Source organism: Aplysia californica, unplaced genomic scaffold, assembly GCF_000002075.1.
Source record: "Aplysia californica isolate F4 #8 unplaced genomic scaffold, AplCal3.0 scaffold00546, whole genome shotgun sequence".
Taxonomy (NCBI): Eukaryota; Metazoa; Mollusca; class Gastropoda; order Aplysiida; family Aplysiidae; genus Aplysia; species Aplysia californica.
The window spans coordinates 74,065-97,085 of NW_004797816.1; the positions used below are offsets into that span (position 1 = coordinate 74,065).

Sequence of the window (23,021 nt, forward strand, 5' to 3'; positions counted from 1 at the left end):
TTGAAGGCAGAACATTTTTTTGAGCAAGCAAGACTAGAAATGGGTGGCAAACCATAATTGCCTGTTCTGTTTCTGATTAATGTTATCATTATCATCATCATTACTTGTATTATTATTATTATTATTATTATTATTATTATTATTATTATTATTATTTAAATCAACATCATCATCTATAATCATAGTCAGTAGGCCTACTACATGTAGTATAAATACATCTATTTTTATTTGTAGCTTCATCATAGTATATTTTTGCGTCTCAAACAAGCTCACACGATTTATTCACTCCAGATCTTGTAACTCGTCCCTTTCTTTCAGTAACTCAGACATTCTACGTGGGTGGTTGGCGGATGCTCTGGTGTGGTTTGCTTCTTCTTTCCTATCAAACATATACATCTATCGTCCTTATCTCCCATCCTTCTATTTTTTTGTGCTTGTTACATCTTATAGTACCTCTAATTTTCGGCAATTATATGACCTTATTCTGTCCCCGTAGAATTATGCAAATTAAGATGGCCAAATTATGCGGGGGAAAATGCAAAATTATGCAAGTTACCGTAACACCATTCGCGACATGTTTTGCACTTTTACAACAAGAATTTTCTTGTTTTATTTACAGAAAAATTGAAAACAGAACATACCATTATCAGTAATTTGTTGTGTATTTAGAAAGAAAACAATACACATCAGTCAGAAAAAACAACAACAAAATAATATAATCTCAGTAACTTTCAGCTGTATATTAGATCTAGAATCTAGATCTAGATCTAGGAAGAAAAATGTAAAAAAATGTATTTTTTTATATTTTTTTTAAAATGACATCTGGACCTCTGATGCTGGCACATCGCTAAAGCCAGGGACACCTGTCAAACATGAAACATCAGCAGACATGAGAAGAACTTTTGATGGATTGGAAAATTGAACATGCTCAAGGAACAAAATCCGTAACCCATAACCATTAACCAAAATCTTCTAACAAGGGAAATAACCAATGTGTCACTTAAATGAGACTTATTACATTGGCTACTTCCCTTTAGTCACATGTCCAGGCGTTAATTTATTGTTTTGTGAAAAAAGGGGGGGGGGGGGGGAACGTGAAAAAATGCGGGGAATCCAAAATTATGTACATGTTGCAGAATTACGCGAAAAAAACGCGGCGCACAATCACATAATCCTACCGGGACAGCTTATTGTGTTGCAAATGTCACAAAACCATTACTAAAACAAGACATTCTAGATCTACTTGTTATCCTCCGTGTATCACATTTACCCCCCGCCCTAGTCCACGTTTCACGTTGTTGTTTTTTTCAAGTTATAACACCCCCTTTGCCATTTACTTTGCATGATAAACATCCACTCTAAACAATTTAGCGATCGTTTCGCTTCTGAAAATATTGACTTTGGAGGAGTTGTTATGAATTGTCCATTAATTCCGTCTCTGGAGCACCATAACTCCACAGACACTACTAGGCTAATGCCCTTACGTTTAGAAATACAGTCGAGTATGGATAACACGAACACTCAAAACTCGAAATCACAGATAGCTCGTACAATACTATATATACTATTCCAAGGCTGAACTGACAGGTTTTTGATTAGCACATTATTGCTCCAATAATTTAAAGCAAACGTCAAATAAAACTTTCTCACAATATAGTCATTCTTTCCTTTCTCTCGTACGCAACGTGTGACTATATATTATAGACTGCTGCTGTAACGGTTACAGATTATTATGCATGTAGGCTACAGTCGAACCTGCTCTAATGGCCACTCGCATTACATACGACAATCACCTGTACAAACAACCACTTCCCATTTCCTCCCTTGCCTGTTTTATTTTTACATTGTAGCGATACATGTAAGACGGACACCTGTTTAATATGGCCACTTTCCTCCTCCACAATGGATGACCATTTTCTCGGGCAGCTTCGGCTGCATTTTCTAAATTCAATGCATGTACGCTATCATACCATAATGACAAAGTCGGGTTGTAAAAATTTACTCTGAAGCCTAGCTCTGTAGATAATTTTTTCAAAGTTTGCTTTAAAAGATCAGTAGATTACCAATGAAAGTGAAAGTTACCCGGCCTGTGTTTCGCTCAGGGATGTAAGATTAAAACTTATTATAGATCTACACCATTAGTTACCAAAAGAAAAATAGATAAGATTTTACGGATCTCCACAAAAAGAAATCTGCTGTCACATGGTGCGCGCGCGCGCATACACACACACACTCTCTCTCTCTCTCTTTCTCTCTCTCTTTCTCTCTCTCTCTCTCTCTCTCTCTCTCTCTCTCTCTCTCTCTCTCTCTCTCTCTCTCCTGTTTAGTTTTAGTAGAGGTTTTACGGCACTCGCAACTGCATAAGGTCATATGAGCGCCAGAAGATTAGAGGTGTTACAAGAGAGTAACAAACATAAAAAGAAGAAGGGGAGATAAGGACGATAGATGTTTGATAGGAAAGAAGGAGCAAACCACACCAGAGCACCCGCCAACCACCCACTCTCTCTCTCTCTCCATTTATATATTATATATATATATACATGTATTATATTTATTTGTTTATTTGTACAGAGTATATATTTTAAGGCACTTTTTGGTATGTGTTTTACGGCGCTCGCAACTGCAGGTCATATGAGCGCGCGGGACACATAAAGCATTAATTTTCTGAATTCCAATTAGTAGGAAATTTTGAATTTTGCCCAGTTGGCGGCTGAAGCCTACTCTATATATCGATTTTTGACCCCCATTAATGGATCTTTAACGTGCGCAACTGGCACACGGGACCTAGGAGATTTTCCGCCCTTGTCCGAGGAAGCTAGGTGTAGATCTTTCCTACCATAATTATGGTCAGGGGTGTGGCTGAAAGACAGCAGTAGGAAGGAGCCAAGGAGAAGATTTTAGCTGTAGAAAGGCTGCAGTTAGAGTCAGGATCCCAGGGGAGGGTGCAGGGTGGGGGCAGAAAGTGTAGACGAAAGCAGACGACAGAACATTGTTTAAGAACAGGAAATTATTTGGAAGTAGAACATTTTATAGAAGAAAATGTTCCGTCTCTATCCGGATTCGAACCCACGACCTATTGAATGAGACAACGAGAGCCCCTAACGGCACTCTCGTAGAATTAAAAGGTTAGAATCTAGTGTATTTTCCAGTACGTACGTGTAAGAGTGTGGGTTAAGCGGCCCTATCAATTTTGAGGGGTTTTTTTTTTAAGAAGCGGGACTCTTTAATAATAGGAACAAGCCAAATGGGCTTAGAGCCTTTGCAAACTCCACAAAATGACTCGATTTTAGAACGTCCAGTGTTGAATTCGAACCGCAGCCGTCTATTCCGAAGTCCAGCATGATATCAACTGGGCTAATGGAGCACCTTGAAATGACAATATTTTCACACATGAATGCATATAGCCTTCTTCGGTTCAACTTGTCAAGGTGGTCCGCCTGCACTAAAATAAAAGTTAACGAAGAAAGAAAATATTGCTGGTGGGTATTGTTTGAACTGGTTTGTCAATTTATAAAAAGACTTAGAAAACCATTTTCACGTGTCATAGTGACCCCAACAGAAATTATAAGCTTATGTAAACGTTATTATATAATGACACAGCCGGTGGAAATAAGCATGATGACTAAAAAAAAGTGAAGAAACACGTGATGTATGCAGACTGGCGAGAGGCAATACAAAGCAGCAGACTCACAAGGATTGGATGGATCTTTAGCCCTGGTCATGCAGGATTTCATTTTTCAAGGCACGAACGTGCTGATAAACTAGCCGGCCAAGCTGAGATTGGCGGCACCATGCAATTAGATCCACCAACAGTCATGGCAGCAGTGACAGCATGGTTCAATGACCACAGAGAGGATGAAGGCATCACTTCACACACAATGGATAGATTTAGGGAAGCTGGTGTCTCTAGAGGGTCGGGGAGAGGAGACAGCAACCTGCGAGGAAAAGCCAGAAGAATATCCAACCAGCAGTAATAACTGGCACGATCAGCAGGCACACCCTTTCAATTGATCCTGGAGAGGAGGGAGGAGCAGCTATGGATCCAAGTAAGTACCTTGACTGTCCCAGAATCAACATTAAAAAGACCGCTGTATAATTAAAAGTTTTGTCATGGCTGAGATCTATTACACAATTTACATGTATAATTTATATAGGGCTCTTTGGTTCATGGCTAAACATCCCATTATTTCACAACGTTTTGAAACCCACCGAGCTAGATCTAACCTTTTTTCAGTATCCCAAATTGAATTATCATAATAATATTATTATTAAAGACAATTCTGTGAACTGTTGACATAGAAAAATCTAGCTTTTTTAACAATCAGCAATATCACAAATTTTGAGCCTCTGTCATCACGAATGAGTTTTTCAATGCTTTATCATTATATATTCTTGTGTTTGCAGACACGTGACAACATCTAGTTTGCTCATCGTGTAGATTCCCCCCCCCTTTTAAAATATATTGCACCAGTGGTAGATATCTACTTCTCACTTCCCACTAGCCTAGCTTCATATTAACGCATTCAAGTTCAGACTGACTTTCAGAGAGGCTCCCTTTGTCTGAGGAACTAAAAATTACGGCTTCTTTATCTCACGTTTTGACCAATTTTGTACGGTGGTTGCCATCTTGGTTGTAATGAAGGAACATAATATTACATTCATTTTGTTTATTCTTTAATTAATGGTGCATCCGAATCGAGAATTCATGAACTACTAAAACCACAGCCTTGGTTTACAAAATTGAAAATTATTAGATCTCTAGATCTTATAGTAATCTTTACATTTTTATGTTATGTGGTAATTTTCCTGTAAATTCCGGGACAGCCTCGAACATTGTAACTGTAGCCTAGGCCTAGCTAGGCCCTATAATAATTAATGCCAATTCCACATCATTTTGGCACGTATCTAAATTTGGATATAGGCATTTTTTCATCCATCTCTATGTTATAAAAAATAATCTTTCTTATAATGTGCGAGAGTACACTTCATTAACGCCCGAGGGGAGTAAATCTTTGCGAGAACGCCCCTGTGAGTAAATCACCATAATAAATCCCCAAACCCCCGTTTAAAGGCCCAGCCCACTTGACATGGTAACACATACATGAGTCGCCTGCATGATCATAGTCATAGTGACCATGGATGACGGCGTAGGTCATTATTCGCCACGACGAACCTCGACCTTTTGGAGAACACCAGCCTTGGAGAACACCCACAGTTGTTTGGAAAACAAGAACACGATTCTATTTTAGACTGACCAATGAAAAGGCGTAGAAAATGAATCATCGCTACTCTCAAAAACAACCGTTATCGAATTTGAAAAGAAAAACATGGTAAATATTCAGTCTCTATCCCGGAAATATATGCTTTATCTTTACTTCTGAGATTGGTGGTGAAAAAGTATTGTAAATGTTTTATATTTTTGGCGTAAACACGTACGTGAACATGGTACTTATTTTAGAGACTAAGAAATCCGTGATAAAAATAGCTTAGTGCACAACCCTTTGCACTTGTGGAAAACATGTCATATTATTTCTCTGGACAATTTTCACCCTTATCTTCAATTTATTTCCATTTTGAGTACCATATACGCTGGCTTATGTTTAGAGCTTGTAATTTATCCTATTGGGCTGATTATAAAGCAGTGAAATAATGCCGAAAAGTAAAAATTCCAAGCGACGTGGAGGTAAGTATCGAGAGGTAGTGTACCTCTCAGTATTGCGCCATGCAGCCATGTTGCCAGTAAACTCCACCTTCTCAGGGTCACGTTCATAGACCTTTCGACCATATGTTATTGTTTCAGCATATGTTTACATGAGTTTCTTGGAATGATTAGTAAAGCGATTTTTATGAGTTAAAAAATGTAGAGGTTATCAGAAAAGGGCTGGGGCTGATGCCTCTGGACCACCTGTTCCTTCTTGGTGAGGGCGAGGGTAGTTACTCAGCTGAAATCTTCTCTAAATCACATGGCCACTTCATGGTAATCATCATGACACACCAGAATGCCATTTGATGGTTCAAACTCTTGATAAGTTCCAGATGAGGTCTGGGTAAGAGGATGAAGACTCGAGTAGGAATATAATTTTTGGGAGGACTTCCGTGGTAACGAGCGACCACTATGACTATGAGACAGAGCAGAATTGAGGGCTTGGGCTTGGGGTAGGGAGGGGGAGGGGTAGGGTTAGGTCTAGATTTCTAGAACTAGATCTAGATCTAGGCCTCTTCTTTATTGTGTTCAATGGGGTGGTCGCTTGTTACCGAAGTCCTTCCTAATTTTTATCTATTCGGACCATGGGGACCCTGAGTCCGAATATGGGTTTAGTTTTAGGCCGGCACTATTTCTCCGAACGTTCGGGAAAATAAAGCGGGCACTATTTAGGCCTTCGCACGGTGTTTTTTTTACTTTCCCTCCCGTCTCACACTCAGCTACCAGTTGTCTATTTTCTACTAACTATTGATGCGCTGAACACGAATATCAACTTCTTTTCCGTCGCAAATTAATGTTTTTTGAAATATTTGATTGTTTTTAACCGAGATAGACATGCTTTGGACCAATCGGGGGCTTCCAGGGGGGCCTGCCCCACGGCCCACTGGGGTAAAAGAAAATCTGGGGGGTTACAGGGGGGCATGCCCCCATGTTTTTACCCATAATTTGATATTTCACAGTTTTAGATTTGAAATTGTCTTGAAAATAATTGATTTGCGACAGTATTAGTGGCTTTATGTGTGGAAAGTGGCTATTCTCACCTGCCCGGAAGTTCTCGCAAGATCAACTCCTCCCCTCTTCTCTCTCTCTCCGTCTCTTTCTGAATACTGTCTATCGGTGTGGACGATCAAATTGACCAAAACAAAGTTAAAAAATGATGTTAAAACACAAAAGTAAATTAATTTGGTTGTCTACAAAGATGCTACGGCTTTTTAACTTTTCGAATCGAGCCGAACTACGCGGGTCGCCATTTTGTTCTGCCCGGAAATTCTCGCGCTACTCCTCTCTCTCTTTCTCTCTCTCTCTCCTCTGCCCACAGACAAAATTGCACGCTTTTAGTAGGCTACAATTGTAATGGAACGTTTGTTCACGGCACAGAATTCTACAATTTTTCTGTTATCACAGTGTAGAATTCTGTGGTTTAGGGTGAACGCGCACCGGGTGAGAATAGCCACAAGACTCGCCTGCACTATTCTCACTCCGGGTGAGAATAGAGGTGGCCTTATGTGTGATCTGCAGCAAACAGTACAGCAGTTTGACCCCTGAAACAGTGCATCTGTGTGCGGGAGTGAAAGTAAAAATTTACCCTTCGCACTATTTATCCGAACACTCTGAAATCACATGCTTTCCCGCAAATTTCGGATGTAATATAGATTCTAGATCTAGATTCTAGATCTAGAGATCTATAGTTATGTATTATAGGCCTACCAAAGATTGTTCGTGTAACAATATGGTTCAATCAGTCCAAAAAATGTCCGCAGTAAATATTTATATATAAAGAAATGCTACAATTCCAAACAGTTTTTCGCTGCAGGTGTTGCCTATGAAGGGTGCTGCTCTTAAACGTAAGGTGTTGTGTTCACTCGTGTGCTGTCTAGATCTAGATCTAGATCTACGGAGGGTTATTGATAACGACACATAGAACTAGCATAGACTGCGTTTGTCACTGCCGCGACCAATGTACTGACACAGGCAGGCCCCTTAATGTGTGTGATTCCATAATTTACATGTAATATCCTGTACTTTAAAAAAAAATTGGGCACATTTAGGGTTAAAACAGCCAATCTTCTTCGGACAGGTGGACACACGCCCTTATTTTGTTAATGTTTGTTGTTGTTTATGGGCTGTTCTAATTTTGATTCCATTCTGTAGTGAAACCTTTCTTTTTCACGTTTTTACACTCATCTAAAAATCTCTTGACTAGAGCGTGTGTGTGTTTGTTTTTCGGGCTTTATTTCAGCCTTTATTCAGTAACAGTTTAAAGTATACAAAAATAGAAACACAGGATCCATTCATTCCAGGGCTCATGAATCGTTCCTCTCTTTCAGTTTCACTCATTCATTCAATTCCCGTGTTCTCTCCCGCGGCTCATCCCCGTCCGCATGACTTTCATACCCCACCCCTTCCCTCCAGGAACACACAAAGAAAATTTCACTCATTCCCTTGCACCATGCGAACCATGGACAATAATATAGGCAAAACACTGCCTGAGCTGCATTCTTTTCGTTCGTGAGCTATGGACCAGGCCAGGGGGGTCGGTGTCGTCGTCTTGTTGTAGTTGCTGTCGCCTTGTAGGTACACTCGCACACATTCTTCCTTTCACCCGCTCTTTCACTCACACTGTCTCTCCATCCACAGCTCAGCTCGTCATATGTTCAAAAGTTGCCCACTGGTCATGTTTAGTTAGTGTGTGTATAAGTTTGTGTGTGTACATGTGCATGATGGTGATGGGTGTGTGGTGGGTGTTACTGAAGGTTGTCTGTAGGCGGGCTTGCCATGTGGTGTTCTTTCCCAGACCAGAGGCAGAATGAAAGTTGGCGCCGAACTCTCGCAATAAATAGGCAAAAAATCACGAGGCCGCAAACCGTTCGGAGAAATAAAGAATGGCACTATTTCTCCGAACGTTCGGAGAAATAGTCACTTCGTTAGTTTTTCTATTCGGACTCGGGTCCAAAAAAAAGGTTTTATTTATTCGGACTCAGCTCAGCTTCTAGATCTAGATCCTAGACCAGATCTAAGTGAGTTATGTAAGAAGGTTACATTATATATTTTGTCGGGGGGGGGGGGGGGGTTTATGTAAAATTAGAATTAGAACTAGAATTGCCTGCTAGGACTGTGTAATTGGGTCAAAAGTCAAAGGACTGCTCTCTCATTAGAAGTCTAGTATTAGATCTTCCCAAGGCCAAAGGCAGTGTCTAAGTACACGGTGACCGACAACTCAGGGTCTTTCCACCACCACTAGATCTATAGCATCATCATTACTTCCATCACCATTTTTTTTTTTTAACATGTTTAAAATTTCATTTTGTTATAATGTGTTCTAGATCTAGACTAGTTTTTCTGTGCATCGCACAAAATCGACACCGTGGCCTCTTCTCAACACCCCTCCCCCCAATAAGCCAAGAGTGCGAGATCGCTACGCGCAATCTCATAGGTCGACATAATTAACTTTGCACCGGCAAGGTCAGCTCAACTTACTCGCTCTGTTTATACTAATGATGCAGGAGGGCCAGTTTAGATAGATCTAGATCTAGATCTAGCAATAATTGGATGCTAGAGAGGTGAGCAGAGTAGTAAGCCTGATTCCCTGTAAAGACTTCTCTGTTGACATCCACCCCTTAGCCTTAGCACTTTTAAGGATCTTTTACTTTTATGTAGTTACAAGCACCGTAAAACCTCTACTAAAACAAACACTTACTATTACTACTGACTTACCTACCTGTTGTCCATTTTCGATGGCTTTGTTTTGTATGAATGTTGTTTAAGTGAATAATCATTATGAATCTTCAAAATGACTCTTAATTCTCTTTGATCAGGGGGGAAAGGTCAGGAGGCAGCTGCAGTTCCTGCACCACGCACCAGAAATGAGGATGATGAAAGTGTGGCAGATAATTGGAGCACCCAGAGTGTGCTGTCAGATGACACTAGTTGGCATGGTTCAGGTACGTGCCCAACTTTTAGCCATTTCCTGATGTATGATTGTGTCTTTGTGTCTATTCTGTCGTCCGTACACGAATAAAATAAGGGAGATGTTTGTTGATACAGAGGTTAATCTTGGTCTGTTCTTAGAAATGTGTGTTGAAAATGTTTTTACTACACTCTTTCTTATGAGTAAGTTTATAACTGTGTAGTGATGGTGCAGTGGTTTAGAAGATGAAATTTTAGTTGCTAAGTCTACAATCATAGCTCTCGTTCTTTTTATGTTTTTGGCTTGGTCTTTTAATTTTAAAAAATTGTGTTTTGTGCTTTTTTTTCTTCTTTCCCTCTTATTCTTTCACATTACTTGAAGCAGTACAGAATTGTGAACTTTTGCAATGCAACAATGATAGTTGCACACTAGATATAAACTTTTTTTGATTGGATATCAAGCAAAGTGATTCCGTTCAGGCTATCCTGGGTCCTTTTTTTTTAAAAAAACGAAGAGTAGGATTTTTTGTGTGTTCAAATGCTGTATAAAACGGTGTTGTCCGTGTATAAAACGGTGTTGTCCGTTTTCTTCATGTAAAAACCGTCATGTTCAGAATTCTTCTCTCCATTAGAAAGGCTTTCCTTCTACTATCTCTTCTACTGATGTTCAGAACATTTCATCGGCATATATTTGCAAATTTTGTGATATTTTTCTTCCCCCTTCTTTGTGGCAGCATGACGGTTACTTTCAGGGCTTACACATACATCTGAACCTATTAAAATTTATGATTGACTAAATTCAATAGAATGTCAAATAGGTAAATATATTTCTGTTTAAGTCTATCATGTAATTAACCATTGTGCAGTTTAGAAAATAAATGTTAAAATTGTATTCATTTGCTTTATTTAAATATTGTTTCTTTTGATTTTCAGACCAAGGTCACAATACAGAGGAGGATGCAGAGGATACAACAGAGCAGGAAAATTTCGAGGATCGGTTCATGGAATGCCTGGATTCTACCTTGCAGAAAAGGTAAAAATCTGGGTGCTGTTTGTTTGTGGGAATCTTTTATGTCTGATCAAATTTTGCAAAACTCAAAATGCTTTTACAAAAGGTAGGTGCATATTTTTTACTTTCTTTTTACACTGTCATTACGAATCATGTTTTCACAGTGGTTTCTAAAATTTTCATTCTATTTTTCTAGCGCACAGTCTCGTCTGAAAGCTCTTCAAGGGATACAGAAAGCTCTTCAAAAGAAATATGTGGCAGAGTTTTTACTTGAAAGGTCAGTGACTAAGTCTAATATTGCTGTATAGCTGCGAACCATATTGTGTGTTTTCTTTGTTATTGTATAAATAGCAATTGATATGAACTGTATAATAGTAAAAAGTAGGAAAAGAAGGCAAGAGTGGGATCATGTTTCCACATGTATTAATGTATTTTTGTCTCTTTGAAAGTGTCTTGATTTTAAAATCCCTCAATGGATTATTTTCTCTTATTGATATCAGTCAGGTTGTTTTTCTCTTTTCTTTTTCGCAAAATGAAATTTCATTTGAGAATGTTTCAAATGCTTAAGACTCCACTAAACGCCATTTGGAAAAGTGATGTTTGATGGCAGTCTTACACTGAACAGTTGATTGATTGTTTATTGTAATTCTACGCATCAATGACAATATCTTTTGCGTGAAATTTTGATTTACTTTCTAATTTGCGCGTTAAAAGTGAAAGAAAGTGTGCATTTTTATAATTGACAGATATTGCATTTGACACTGAAGAAAAAATGTAGTTGTTTGTTGATGGTATGTCTGTGGAATAGATTAAATTATTGTGATAATGGGAATATTTGATTGTTAACTAACATACTTTAGATGTCTGTACTATATTCTTGTTACATCATGATTCGATGAGATTTATCTTATATGGAATTCAAGTTATTGCGACATTATTACTGATAGTAAGTCTTTCCTTTGAGAACTATACGATGTGCAAGTTTTATGAACATGAATAATGTTTGCTCCTATATGATTAATGAAAAATCTCAGCTCATGCTCTTTAGTCTAGAAGTATAGTGCATGCATGTTGTGCCTATGCACCTCTGGTATGGTTCCCTGTGCCTTCAGGCATGGTTGTTTGGTTAACCAGGTTCTCGAGTATGAAGGATTGCTTCTCATTTATAGAAAGGAACAAACAGAAAGTGAGTGGGGGTAGATGGACACTCAAAGGAATAAGAACCTAAGTCTTTTGTAACCTTTAAATCTTTGGAAGGATAGCAGCGAGATCTGGGAAACCTTTGGAGCTTGCACTGTTCAAATAAACTGTTTAGTGTTGCATTGGGTTTTCTGGCAGCAGATTTTTCAGCTGGTCATGTGGGGAGCTGTTTTCGTGTGCCTGAACAATCTCTTTGTGTTTTTGTTTTTCCAGCATGACATTGGTGATTATTTTTTTTTACGGGTGGGGGAGGGGTTGTTGTTTGTTTGGTTTGGTGTAGTTTAACGCTTTGCCCCCAGGGGACGCCGATCAGCAACGGTAAGAAGCCGTCCCTTTTCCTCGTGGGACGCCGATCGGTGATGGTGTGATATAGCATTTACCGCACCTGTATCCTGGTCCGTGGGGATAAGTGTTGCGCGCTCTGCTCGCTGTGCAGGTGAAAAATGTTTTTAAAAAATACTGTACACTTTTTTAGGCTCATAGTATCTGCCAATTTATAGAAGTATGTTTTTGTACAGCATAACATGACCATATTTCTTCATTCCTATATTTCAGGAAAGAGACAGTTTCAGACAACTTGGTGAAATGTCTGCGTAAGGGCAAAGGGGAAGAGCAAATTGTGGCCACATCGTGCCTGGGCCTTATGGCTATCCAGCTGGGGCCAGAAGCAGAGTCCATGTTTATGAGCGTCCAGCCAGTGTTGAGTGTGCTCCTGACAGACAACTCATCACACTACAAAGTCAGAGGTATGTGCGCCACCACGCTTGCCATGATGTGCCTGTTGTGCAGTGATGACCTTGAGGTAAGTTGCTCTTTATCTTCAGTGCTTGAATAATCAAAGAGGGGGGGGGGAGAGGAGGCAAGTGGATAGTAGCTGCAGCGCCTTTAAATAAAACGGTCATTCTCTTGCCTGCAGAGGGACAAAAGGGTGAGAAACAGGTACCAGTGATTAATCTAATTCACCCCTTTGTCTTTCAGAGAAGTTTAGTGTTAGGCTTTTTGTTATACTGATGCTGATTTGATTTTGCCTCAATGTCACAGTTTATGTTTGGTTGTTTTTTTTACTGTTAGCAGCAATTCAGGAGATTACCACCCGCTATGTATATGAAATTTTGATTTCCATTTTGCCAGTTCCTTAATGTGATTCTGTTCACGGCAGTCCTGTTGCCAGTGGTTGGCAGATGCCTCTGGTGGCTCCTCCTTTTTTCCTATCATCTCTTGTTTTCTGGTGGTAGGTTTCTGGAAACTCACATTTTTATCCCCAAACTCTTATTTTGGGAAGATTCAGAGGAAAAGTCCTACTTTTGGTCATGGAGTGGTAGGCAGTTTTGAAAAATATACAGCCCCCCATATTATATGCGTGAGATCCTACCAGGATTGGGCCAATAAGGAGGAAATAATGCCAAAAAGGATTTTCCAAATGCTAAAAGTAAAGAAAGAAAAGAGAATATGCAAAACACCTTTGGATAATCTTGACTTAGTTGAACGGATTTCTGGAATCTCAATGCTGCAACCAGCAGTTCTTAAATTAAAGCTAAGACTGATGCTCGAATAGTATTGATTTCATAGGTGTTGAGAGATCTTAAATTGGGCCAATTTTAGAGTCAAAGTAGGCCCCCTGTATTGTACGTGAGGCCGTGTTATATGTGAGTATATTGGGTATGTGTTTTGCATTGGACTAGGTGACTGGATATATCTGGATATTGTTAAGGACTGGGATCAGATTTTTGTAGGAAATTTGTCTTTTGTCTTGCTTTTTTCTTATCTTTGTAACTGTTTTACATTAAAATTTGCATTTTTGCTTATAGTGAAGAAAAGTTTTTATCGAGGGAAATGATAATGTCACTTTCACAGAAGACAAAGACAGCAATCAAGTCATTTGAGGACATCTTCAAGCTGGGGTATGGCAAGGGAGAGAATTCCCCAAGCGTACCACCTGAAATGAGCTGGTTGATGAGTCAGGCCCTGTCTGCCTGGTGCTTACTGCTCACTGTGGCACCACAGTATGAAGTGCAGACCCACATCAACAAGTAAGTTTCTTTAATTAGGATTGAGGGTTTTTTGGTCTTTCAAGTACAAATGAGGGCGGAGCTGCTTATGGCTGCCAACTTCTGGCTTCTAATCTATAGCCATTTGTGTCCTGAGATAAAATCTGAAGCAAGTGAATCGCTATTATTTGCACAAAATGCCCAAAACAGGCTGAAGAGTTTAGTGCAAAAATATTCTATTCATGCTGATGGAAGCCATTTGCTTTATTTTACTTGGCAAAGGTTTTCCTTCATCTTCCAGTCGAAAACTCAAAATGCCTCGGCAGCCGATGAAATCGTTCACATCACACATAACCATGAGGATAGAATCGAATTTTAGTGCTGATGGTAGTTCTGACTTTTAAGATTTTGTGCTGAAATTCTTGAAGTTGGTTTTTCTCAGCTGTTAGTGAAAAGCTGTATAAATTTGAGTTCAAATTCTTGTTGTAGTTTTGAATATTACTGAGTTAAGTGACTTGTCTTTCATTGAAAAAATTGGTCATGGTATTCAAACTGTCCTGAAAATGTGCTTTGTTCTGCTTTTAAATTTTACAGTCACCTGGGCTACCTACAGGATCTACTCCAGAGCTCCGATGTGGATCTACGTATGGCAGCAGGGGAGGCCGTTGCGCTGTTGTATGAACTAGCCAGGGACTCTGATGAGGTGAGTCCAATTGCAATTACAAAATTTTTTCTTTTAGTGTACCTGCACAAAGTCTTGCTAATCTTTACAGCTGTTGATAGCATGTCTTCAGTTTAAAAAAAGCCCCCAAAAAACCTCAAAAACCCAAATATTTCTCTTTTAATGATTGGGAGTTTTTATATATATATTGTGCTTCAATCGATATTGTCTTGTTTATGGATTTTTAATAGTTTTGACAGCAAAGTTTTTTCATGTGTTAAATATGTATTTCCTTGTTTTAGCACAGAATGTTGTTTTCAATTGCAGTTGTCAATTTCTTCGTGTTACTATGTCTTTGGGGCCTTTTTTTTCCTACAGGACTTTGAGCATGAGGAGGAGACCTCGCTGTGTGAGTTACTGAAGCAGCTGGCCACTGACTCTGTGAAACATCGTGCCAAAAAGGACCGCAGGCAGCAGCGCTCATGCTTTAGAGATGTGCAGCGTTATGTTGTGGTAAGACACTATTTATTTCTAGAAACACTGATAGTGTATACCAATTCCTAATTGTTAGCTTTGACTGTATGACATAGCATAACATCCTTATGGATGTTAAGCGCATTAAAGTATTAACTCCTATGCTTTTTTTTGGGGGGGAGGGTGGGGTTCTGTTTTGTTGAATGCCCTTTAAAAAAAACAACAACTTCAGAATGGTTGTCTGTAGTGTTTAATCTCAAGTTGTGTTTATTTTTCATGAAAGTTTGCTAAACATGTTGAACCGGTCTTTTCTACTTTTCATTATTTCTTGTAAAATGTGACTGCATGTGAGGGAGGATTGTGTCTGATTGATGGAGAAGATATAAATGCTGCAATGACTGTGTTTTGAATGTGTTCACGGGCTTTAAAAGTCTGGAAAATACAGTCTTGTGTATCCTTTCTCATTGCTGTCTCCTGGTCTCCTTTTTTTTTTTTTTTTAAACTATCTCCTTCTCACTCTCGAATACACATCTATCTCCTTTCTGCCCTTCACTTTTTCCTAATTAGGTCCCTGAATTATTACCTCTGCTTGATAAAATGTTTGAATAATGTAGAGTAAATGAGTTGACCTTTGAGGCCTGGCCTCAGGTACAATAGATTGGACCTTTAAATTGCAGCCAGGCATAGAAAGGACATTTTTTTGATAGAGCTCCGGTGTCCACAATTGCAGTACAATGTAAGCAAATTAAAGTTCTGAGTTGTCTGGGTTTCAGAATAAAGTGTCATTGAAGTTTTTCTAGATCTGGATTTTATTCCCCTTCCCCACCCACACACTACTAAATATGCAGTTCATCCTACATTACCTTTTCGTTACTAAATGTCCCTTGAAGTTATGTGTTAAATTTAAAGTTTTATAAAAACAATAGTAAGCTGGGGTATTTAAAAAACCCAGACCAAAAGCTTGTCTTCTGTCACATCACTCCTAGTTGTAGGTTAAAAAGTAGTTACAATTTTTAAAAACCCACCAAAATAATATTCATTGCCTTTATTCACCTTTTAGCAATTCTACGCCTTTTTGACTTGCTTTTCTGTCTTCAGTAGTGATTATTATTTCTTTTCTCTTGTCAGCAATTTTGTTCTGAGTATCATGTTACCGTTTTGATTTTAATAATGGTTCTTATGATCTACAATTGAAGGTTATTAAAATTTTAAGTTTATAAAATTTTGTTTGGAATGCTTTTTTATGTTTGTTTCCTCATCATTAATTTGTTTGTTAATGAGGTTCATCTTATGTAAGTATAAACTTTTTTGTCTTTCAGGAATGTGAGAATCCAAGTGAGGTGGTGAAACTGGGCAAAGAGAATCTGCTTGAGATCTGCAGCTGGAGTCAGAAACGACAATACGACAGTTTCTGTCAAATTCTCCAGACTGGAACCTTGGTGCACATGAAGGTTTGTGCTCCACTTGTGGAGTCCCCCAAGTGTAGTTAAATTTTGTAGCCCATGGCCTGCTCTCATTTATCTAAAGAAATTGAGATGACTTTTAGGGCTGTTCCTTAGATGATCTTTTTTGTGAAGCATTTTGAAGAAATATTTTACACAATCTGTAGTTGGGTGGATGCAGGGTGACTGCCAGGCCCCGGGAATTTGATAAAAATCGCTGAGACCCGGGAATTTGAGGAATTCTGGGAATGTCCCGGGAAAATACATATAAGTTCTCGAACATTTAAAAACCAATTTGGATAATATCCTTGGGTTCATTTTTGCCGGTCGCGATTGTGATATTGATTCGGCTTTTCTTGGTCTGAGAGTACGTTTTACACGAAAAGGCGCTATGACGACAAGCGGAAGTGTATTTGTGATACCAAAGCTCGATCTACTTTCGCTTTGGTTACCACCCAGAAATTTACTGGTAGCAGTCTGATTAATGCAACATTTGTGACATGCAGGTTGTAGGCCTACATTACAAACGCTGTGTTGCCATGAAAATAAATCAATATTTGTCCTGTGCTGTCTCTTGAGGAAAAAAAAAAGTTATACAAGTGTCTAGTCGGGTTCGCCATTGTAACCGGTCAGTGAACCTGTGTGTTCGCCTCACATCGTGAGTACTGGTGATCGTTGGGACCACCAAAGTTCATTCAAAGTCTGAGGGCTGCGGAGTGTAGGGCTCCGGAAAAAGGGGGTATTATTGAAATTTTTTGAAAGATACAATCGGGGGAGGGATAGGGTTGAAGGCAGCACAGGATGACAAATACTGAACTTGGATACAAATTTTAGTATTTAGAATTTTTATTATTACTAGAGCTTTCTGCAAAGCGTTGGTGCAGGCCTTGTGTGGAATTGGGATCTGCCATACCTATACCTTGTAAACCATGTTTTTTAACATGATAGTAAAGTACATGTCTTATCTATATTTTAGCTTTCTATTCAAGATTCACAGATTTTCAGTGTCACTGCATCTTGCCCTCCCACAGTTCTTACACCTCTTACACTGAATAGGCCTGTTAGACTATTAGATTGCTTATCAATATATAGAAGGGAAACAATAAATCCTGGATTGTTGGTCCCTATATTAACATGATTAAGTTGAATTATGTCTCTGTAATTGTACTTTTATTTTATCTGCCCTCACAACAAAGATTTGTCAGATCTTTGTGATCTTTACTCATTCCTCCTTCCTGTTTTAATCACATGTACTCATGCTCATTGATATTCAGTCTTGTCAGTGAAGCCAGAGAGGGCAGACCTCATATTACTTTCTTATTAAATCAACTTTCTTCATCTTGAAACAGAGTTTTTACTTTTGTCTTATTAAATACAATAATGGCAAACAACCCCAGTACAACAAGGCCTACTTGAGCCATTCTAGTTATTACTCTACTTTGAGTTTGAGCAATAATTTTTTTGCTTTTCTCGTTTATTAAATAAACCTTGAGACCCAGGCTGGTTCTTGACAGTCGATGTTCTGGTTCTAGGCTCAAAACAAGATTCATTTTTATATAGTTTATATAGGCGAATATGATGACAGGAAAATAAAAAGAAGTAAGAACAGACTGAAATACATAAGTCACACAGTACCCCAGTGCCACACTGACATGTTGGTGGCTGAATATAACGTACTTACATGTATGTGTGTATGTACGTATGTATATATAAATGGAGCATGCACTGTCATTGTTATGTAACATGCCCCTGGAAAATGGATGAGCCCCCTTGGAAATTTGAGAAGCCGGGATGGCAGTCACCTTGTGGATGGTTGGGGCCCTGATGTGGTTTGCTGGGGTCTCTGATGTGGTTTGCTCCTTCTTTCCTTTGAAACATCTCTCATTCTTATCTCTCCTGCTTTTCTCTATATGTTAATCTCTAGTAACACCTGTAGTCTCAGGCTCTTGATTTATTTGTGTTGCAAGTGGTGTAAAACTACAAAAACTAAAAAGACTGCTGTCATGTGTCCTCAGGCTAACCCTATCTTGCGAGAAATGTTTGACCTGGGAGCCCCAGGCCAGGACGAGTACAGCCACACCAAGTCTCTCTCCAAGGCCCAAAGGGTAAGCATTCAGCAGCTCTGGTCACGTGCTGGGGTGTCACAACTGCTTTAGACCGCCGTCTGTGGTGTAACGGTTAGGCGCTTCGCCATCGCACACAGAACACCTGAGATTATTTCTCTTGCGAGGAGTTTTTAGCGAGTATATCGGTCTTTCTGCTGAGATGTATCCCTCTCAGCTCAGGTTGATCCTGACATCCAGGGTTGTTGATAAATTTTGTTGATGGGAGTGTAAATAAAAACACATAAATTTTTTAAACAGCTTTTGTTCTTCCTGTGTTTGATTACAGGGTGATCCAAAAATAACAAAACAACTTTACTTTTTTTTGTTAAAACTTTCCTCCACACTGAAGGTTTGCGTTTCAAATTTGTACTCATTTGGAAGTCAAATGGAATTTGTTTGATATTCACTTTAGATATATCCACAAAACAGTTTTGTTCTACATAGTGCGTAGAAAAACAACCCATTTTCAGCTATGTCCCCATTTTTGTAGCATGACGTACTAGTTCGCATTAGGCCGACCACTAAAACTCCCAACGATTGTGCCTTATTGCAAACTACAGTAGTCTAACAGGCCAACAGAAGTTTGCAGATAGTTTTTCTCAAGTTTCGTTTGCCTGCTGAGATCATGGTTAAGATTAGTAAAGAGCAGAGAGCTTTTTGCATTGAACATTTCTTCACCACCAATTCATTTAGTAAGTTTCGCACAAGGTACGGAAATAATTTTAAAGTGCCCTTAAGGCCTTCTTTGATGTTAAAGGGTGGAAATTGTCCATCAGTTATACCTGAATAGAATCAGGACTAAATATTCCCAGACAAAACGACCACCACAGGTCAAACACACACCATTCGCACCCATTGAAATGTTACCATTGTGCAGAATTCAGTAGATGAGCCCCATGAGGTGTCTCTCTGTAGGCGATGTCTGCAGCAATGACTTTCCTTCATCTCAAACGGGCCGTATTCTCAAGGCAGATCTTCATCTACGACCTTACCATTTTCCCATTCGGGGAAGCCATCAGAGGGTAGCAAAATGTTCATGATTCCTCAATCATCTTGAAAAGCGTGAACATTTCCTGTATGGCATTTGGCTCCTTGGCAATACCCATATTCATCTTTCAAGTTATATCAACTCCACAAATGCTGCCTATTTGGGCAACACCCCCCCCCCCCCCCCCTATATTGTCTCTAGAAAGTGATTTGCGTTTAGGGTTGGGAACGTGTATTGTTGGTTTAAAGTTGTTTTCTTCACTTTTCTATGACTCTTGAGTTGGGTTTTTTAAAATTCTCAAAACATGACCATGTGCTGAGGAGATCAATATGGTAGATTCTTTTTCAGCTTGTTGACATTGGAAAGATTTGCAACAGGCAGGTGGTCAGTGGGCTCTGATGTGGATTATTCTTTCTTTTCAGTTTTGTTATTGCCTTATTCTGGTTTTGTGGTTTATTGTTAGTATGATGAGTCTTTTACACCAGCTGATTTTCTCCCAATTTTTTTCTTAATGGCATAGGAAGTGGTTGTGTTGAGTACGCGTAACAAAAAGAAAATGGCATTCCTCAAAAGTGCATATTTTTTAGGGCGTCATGTCAAGGTGGGTGAAGTTTAGGGTTGTTTTAAATCTGTTTCCGTTTCCTTGTCAGGCATTTTTATGGTGGTTTTGAATAAAACTCTTTTCGGGCTCAAAGAAAAGTTTTCTTTACATCATCTTGCAGATAGATGGAGGGTACCTCTATTCTTTTTTGTGCTTAATTTTGGTCTGTACTTTTCTCTCCCCCCCCCCCCCCCCCCCCCCCCCCATAATATTTTCTATGGGTATGTACTTTTGTATTGTTTCAATCTCACTTTGTCAGTGGTTGGCAGATGCCCTGATGTGCTTTGTTCTCTCTTTCCTGTCAAATATCTATTATCATCCTTATTAAAAAATCTCTCCTTTTTTTTGTGTATGGTACTCTCTTGTAACACCTCTAGTCTTCAGCACTGTTGCAAGTGCAGTAAAATTGTTACTTAAACACACACAAAAATTCTATCATCTGTGTCTTTCCTCCTTTTTTTTTGTTTGTTACTCTCTTGGAACACCTAATCTTCAGCTCTTATATGACCTAATTGTTTTGCAAGTGCTTTAAATCTCTTTTGAAAACGAACAGATCTCAATTCTTTTGCTGTCAGGTGTATGCTGGTCTGTAAAATTACATTTGTCCATCATGCTTCTTTCTCAATACTGAATCAGTTGTTGATGTTTTCTATGCTTTGTGTTTATCTTACAGACTTTCATCAATGCTGCATCCTTTAAAGCACGTACCAAAACCAGAGCAAAGCAGAGGGACAAGAGAGCAGTGACAGTGAACGGATACTAAACCCTTGTGAAATATCTGCCATAATTTTGCCATCCTTTCTGCTAGTGTTGGGAAGGTGGTCGTCTTTGTCTTTGGGGTTGTTTTTTTTCCTTACCTGTTTGTGAAGCAAAAATAATGTCACCTGGGATAGAAAGTAGTGATGTGGATGCTTAGGGGCCTATTCTCTTGTGTAAATATTTTGCTTGGAAGGTTTAGTTATTCTTTTTAGTGAGGGGTTTGGGGTTATTAATATAATATAGAAAGGAGGGTAAGACCATTAAACATTTTTTTGCTCACTTGTTGAAATGACCAGTGGTTGAAAGTTTTTGGTTTTTTTTAATGCTTATGGTTTGACAACAAAAAGTACATGTGTTCATTTACTTTTCTTTGTATTTACTCTGTCATGGAGGATTATATCATCAGGTTCTGCTCTAGCATAATGTAGTGCTGAATTTTCCTATCATAGTTTGGTTTGGATGGATGACAGTGTACTAATTTTTCTATAATCGACAAATTGCATTAGTTACTAATTTTGTGGCCAAATGTGAGATTCATGTGATACTGTACCAGGAGCATTTCTTTTTCTATATTTTCAGCTGCTAGTCATCTAGTATGATCTAGCTACTGTTACAGTAGACCATTTATTGTTCAGAAATTTTTGTCGAGATAATTATTCCTAGCGGTAGATTCTGTATTATTGTTTTGTTTTATTCAGTGAAAACTAAAAACAAGAATAGGCTTGTCAGGAAAGTAACCCTGCACCCGCACGTCTTCCTCTGTGAGTTCTTTCTGTGTAGTGGCTTTGATGTCCCATAATTACAGTTTCTGAGTGCCAGGTGGCCCCCGAGTCGGACGGTTCCGTCTACATCTGAAGAGTAGTGCTGTGCTGACAGAGGCTTATGTTATGTCTTTTGGTGCCCTCAGTTCTAGTACCTTCCTGCCACTGTAGAGGACAATACTGGTCTTTCTACCTCTTGCTGAAGTCTAAGATTTCTGTAGGCTTACCTTCTAACAGATCTCTTCTTCAACATATTAACAGGACATATCTAAACCGTGAGGAATGTAGGCATGATTGTTGAAATTTTTAAAGATAATTGTGATAACTGTTTTGGTTTATTATCAAAGTGATTTATAGGATAAAAGACTGTCTACTTGTCCAGAGGAAAAGGGGTTATAGAAAAAAAGAAAAGAAAAAAAAGGATGAGTTTGTATTATTTCTGGCTTTTGCCCTCTCTCCCGTCATAATGGATTTCTTTTATCTATGGTTGTGTGAGTGATCGGCCCGCTTCCATACTCCATCTCCGTAGGTTTTCTCGAGTGTTTCTTTGAAGCATGTACATAGATTAGATTTCATAGTGTGAAAGATTGAACAGAGTTGTGTACATATATGATGTCATGTATTAATATATGCAAAGTGTGTTTTGAAACTGTCGGAAGTTGTATCCTCCCCTCCCCTCTCACATTTCAAAGAAATCTTCATTATCATGTTTTTACTGCCATCATGTTTCTCTTAGAGATTTTAATAAAATGCTTCACCGACAAGAGTACTCGTATTCATCAGAATGAATATTATTCTCATATAATTCTAGTGGCAAAGCCACTTTGGCCTTCAAAGTAGTCTTGCAAAGACAATTATCTATGGTATTTATTTATGCAATTTGAAAAAAAATTCATTCATGCTTAGTGTGTACAATCATAACAGTAAACGCTGTCTTTTTCTGTGATTGGGGTTTTTGAGTCGAAGGTTGTTAAAGTCTCTTGGTATAATTTCTTCATGCAGCCAGCTGACGTGAACAATGAGTTTTTGTATAATGACAGGGAGCAGGGCTTTTTTTTATGGGGTTTCTTATTGAAAACATTTACCTGTGAATAGGAAATGGTTTTCTTTATTTGCTAGCAACTTATCAGTTCACACTATTGTTGGTCTTAGTGGACAAAACTGTGGTTTTATGAAATTAATAGTTTCTCTTATGTTTAATCTTTTGACCTGTTTACCATGAGTTTATTTTGTCTGGCTGCCGAGGAGCTTATGTCTCTTTCGCAAGGAGAAATCCTTTAATTTTCATCTTTTCCATTTCATTAAAAAAAAGTTTTAAGATTTGCATAATTTCAGAATTTTTAAATAAGGGACTCTTCTGTTTCTTTGATGCTTTCTTTTCTTGCTATAGTACGTGGATGGATTCCCAGTTTACACAGACTTG

The 23,021-nt window shown here is 38.7% G+C and overlaps 1 protein-coding gene across 1 annotated transcript; it reads left to right on the forward strand.

Annotated features, from left to right (window-relative positions):
- Positions 1-5,474: 5,474 nt before the first annotated feature.
- LOC101847759 (interferon-related developmental regulator 1) lies at positions 5,475-22,360 on the forward strand. Its single transcript, XM_005106609.3, has 11 exons — positions 5,475-5,683; positions 9,520-9,645; positions 10,544-10,643; positions 10,816-10,896; positions 12,375-12,621; positions 13,674-13,849; positions 14,402-14,510; positions 14,847-14,981; positions 16,262-16,393; positions 18,400-18,489; positions 20,752-22,360. The coding sequence occupies exons 1-11, from the start codon at positions 5,650-5,652 to the stop codon at positions 20,839-20,841; spliced, it is 1,320 nt and encodes a 439-aa protein (XP_005106666.1). The 5' UTR covers positions 5,475-5,649; the 3' UTR covers positions 20,842-22,360.
- Positions 22,361-23,021: the final 661 nt, after the last annotated feature.

Excerpts from the sequence above, each read along its gene's own strand:
- LOC101847759 (XM_005106609.3), top strand. The coding sequence starts at position 5,650 with ATGCCGAAAAGTAAAAATTCCAAGCGACGTGGAG. Across the intron at positions 14,511-14,846 it reads TAGCCAGGGACTCTGATGAG|GACTTTGAGCATGAGGAGGA; the intron begins GTGAGTCCAATT and ends TTTTTCCTACAG. Across the intron at positions 18,490-20,751 it reads CTCTCTCCAAGGCCCAAAGG|ACTTTCATCAATGCTGCATC; the intron begins GTAAGCATTCAG and ends TTTATCTTACAG.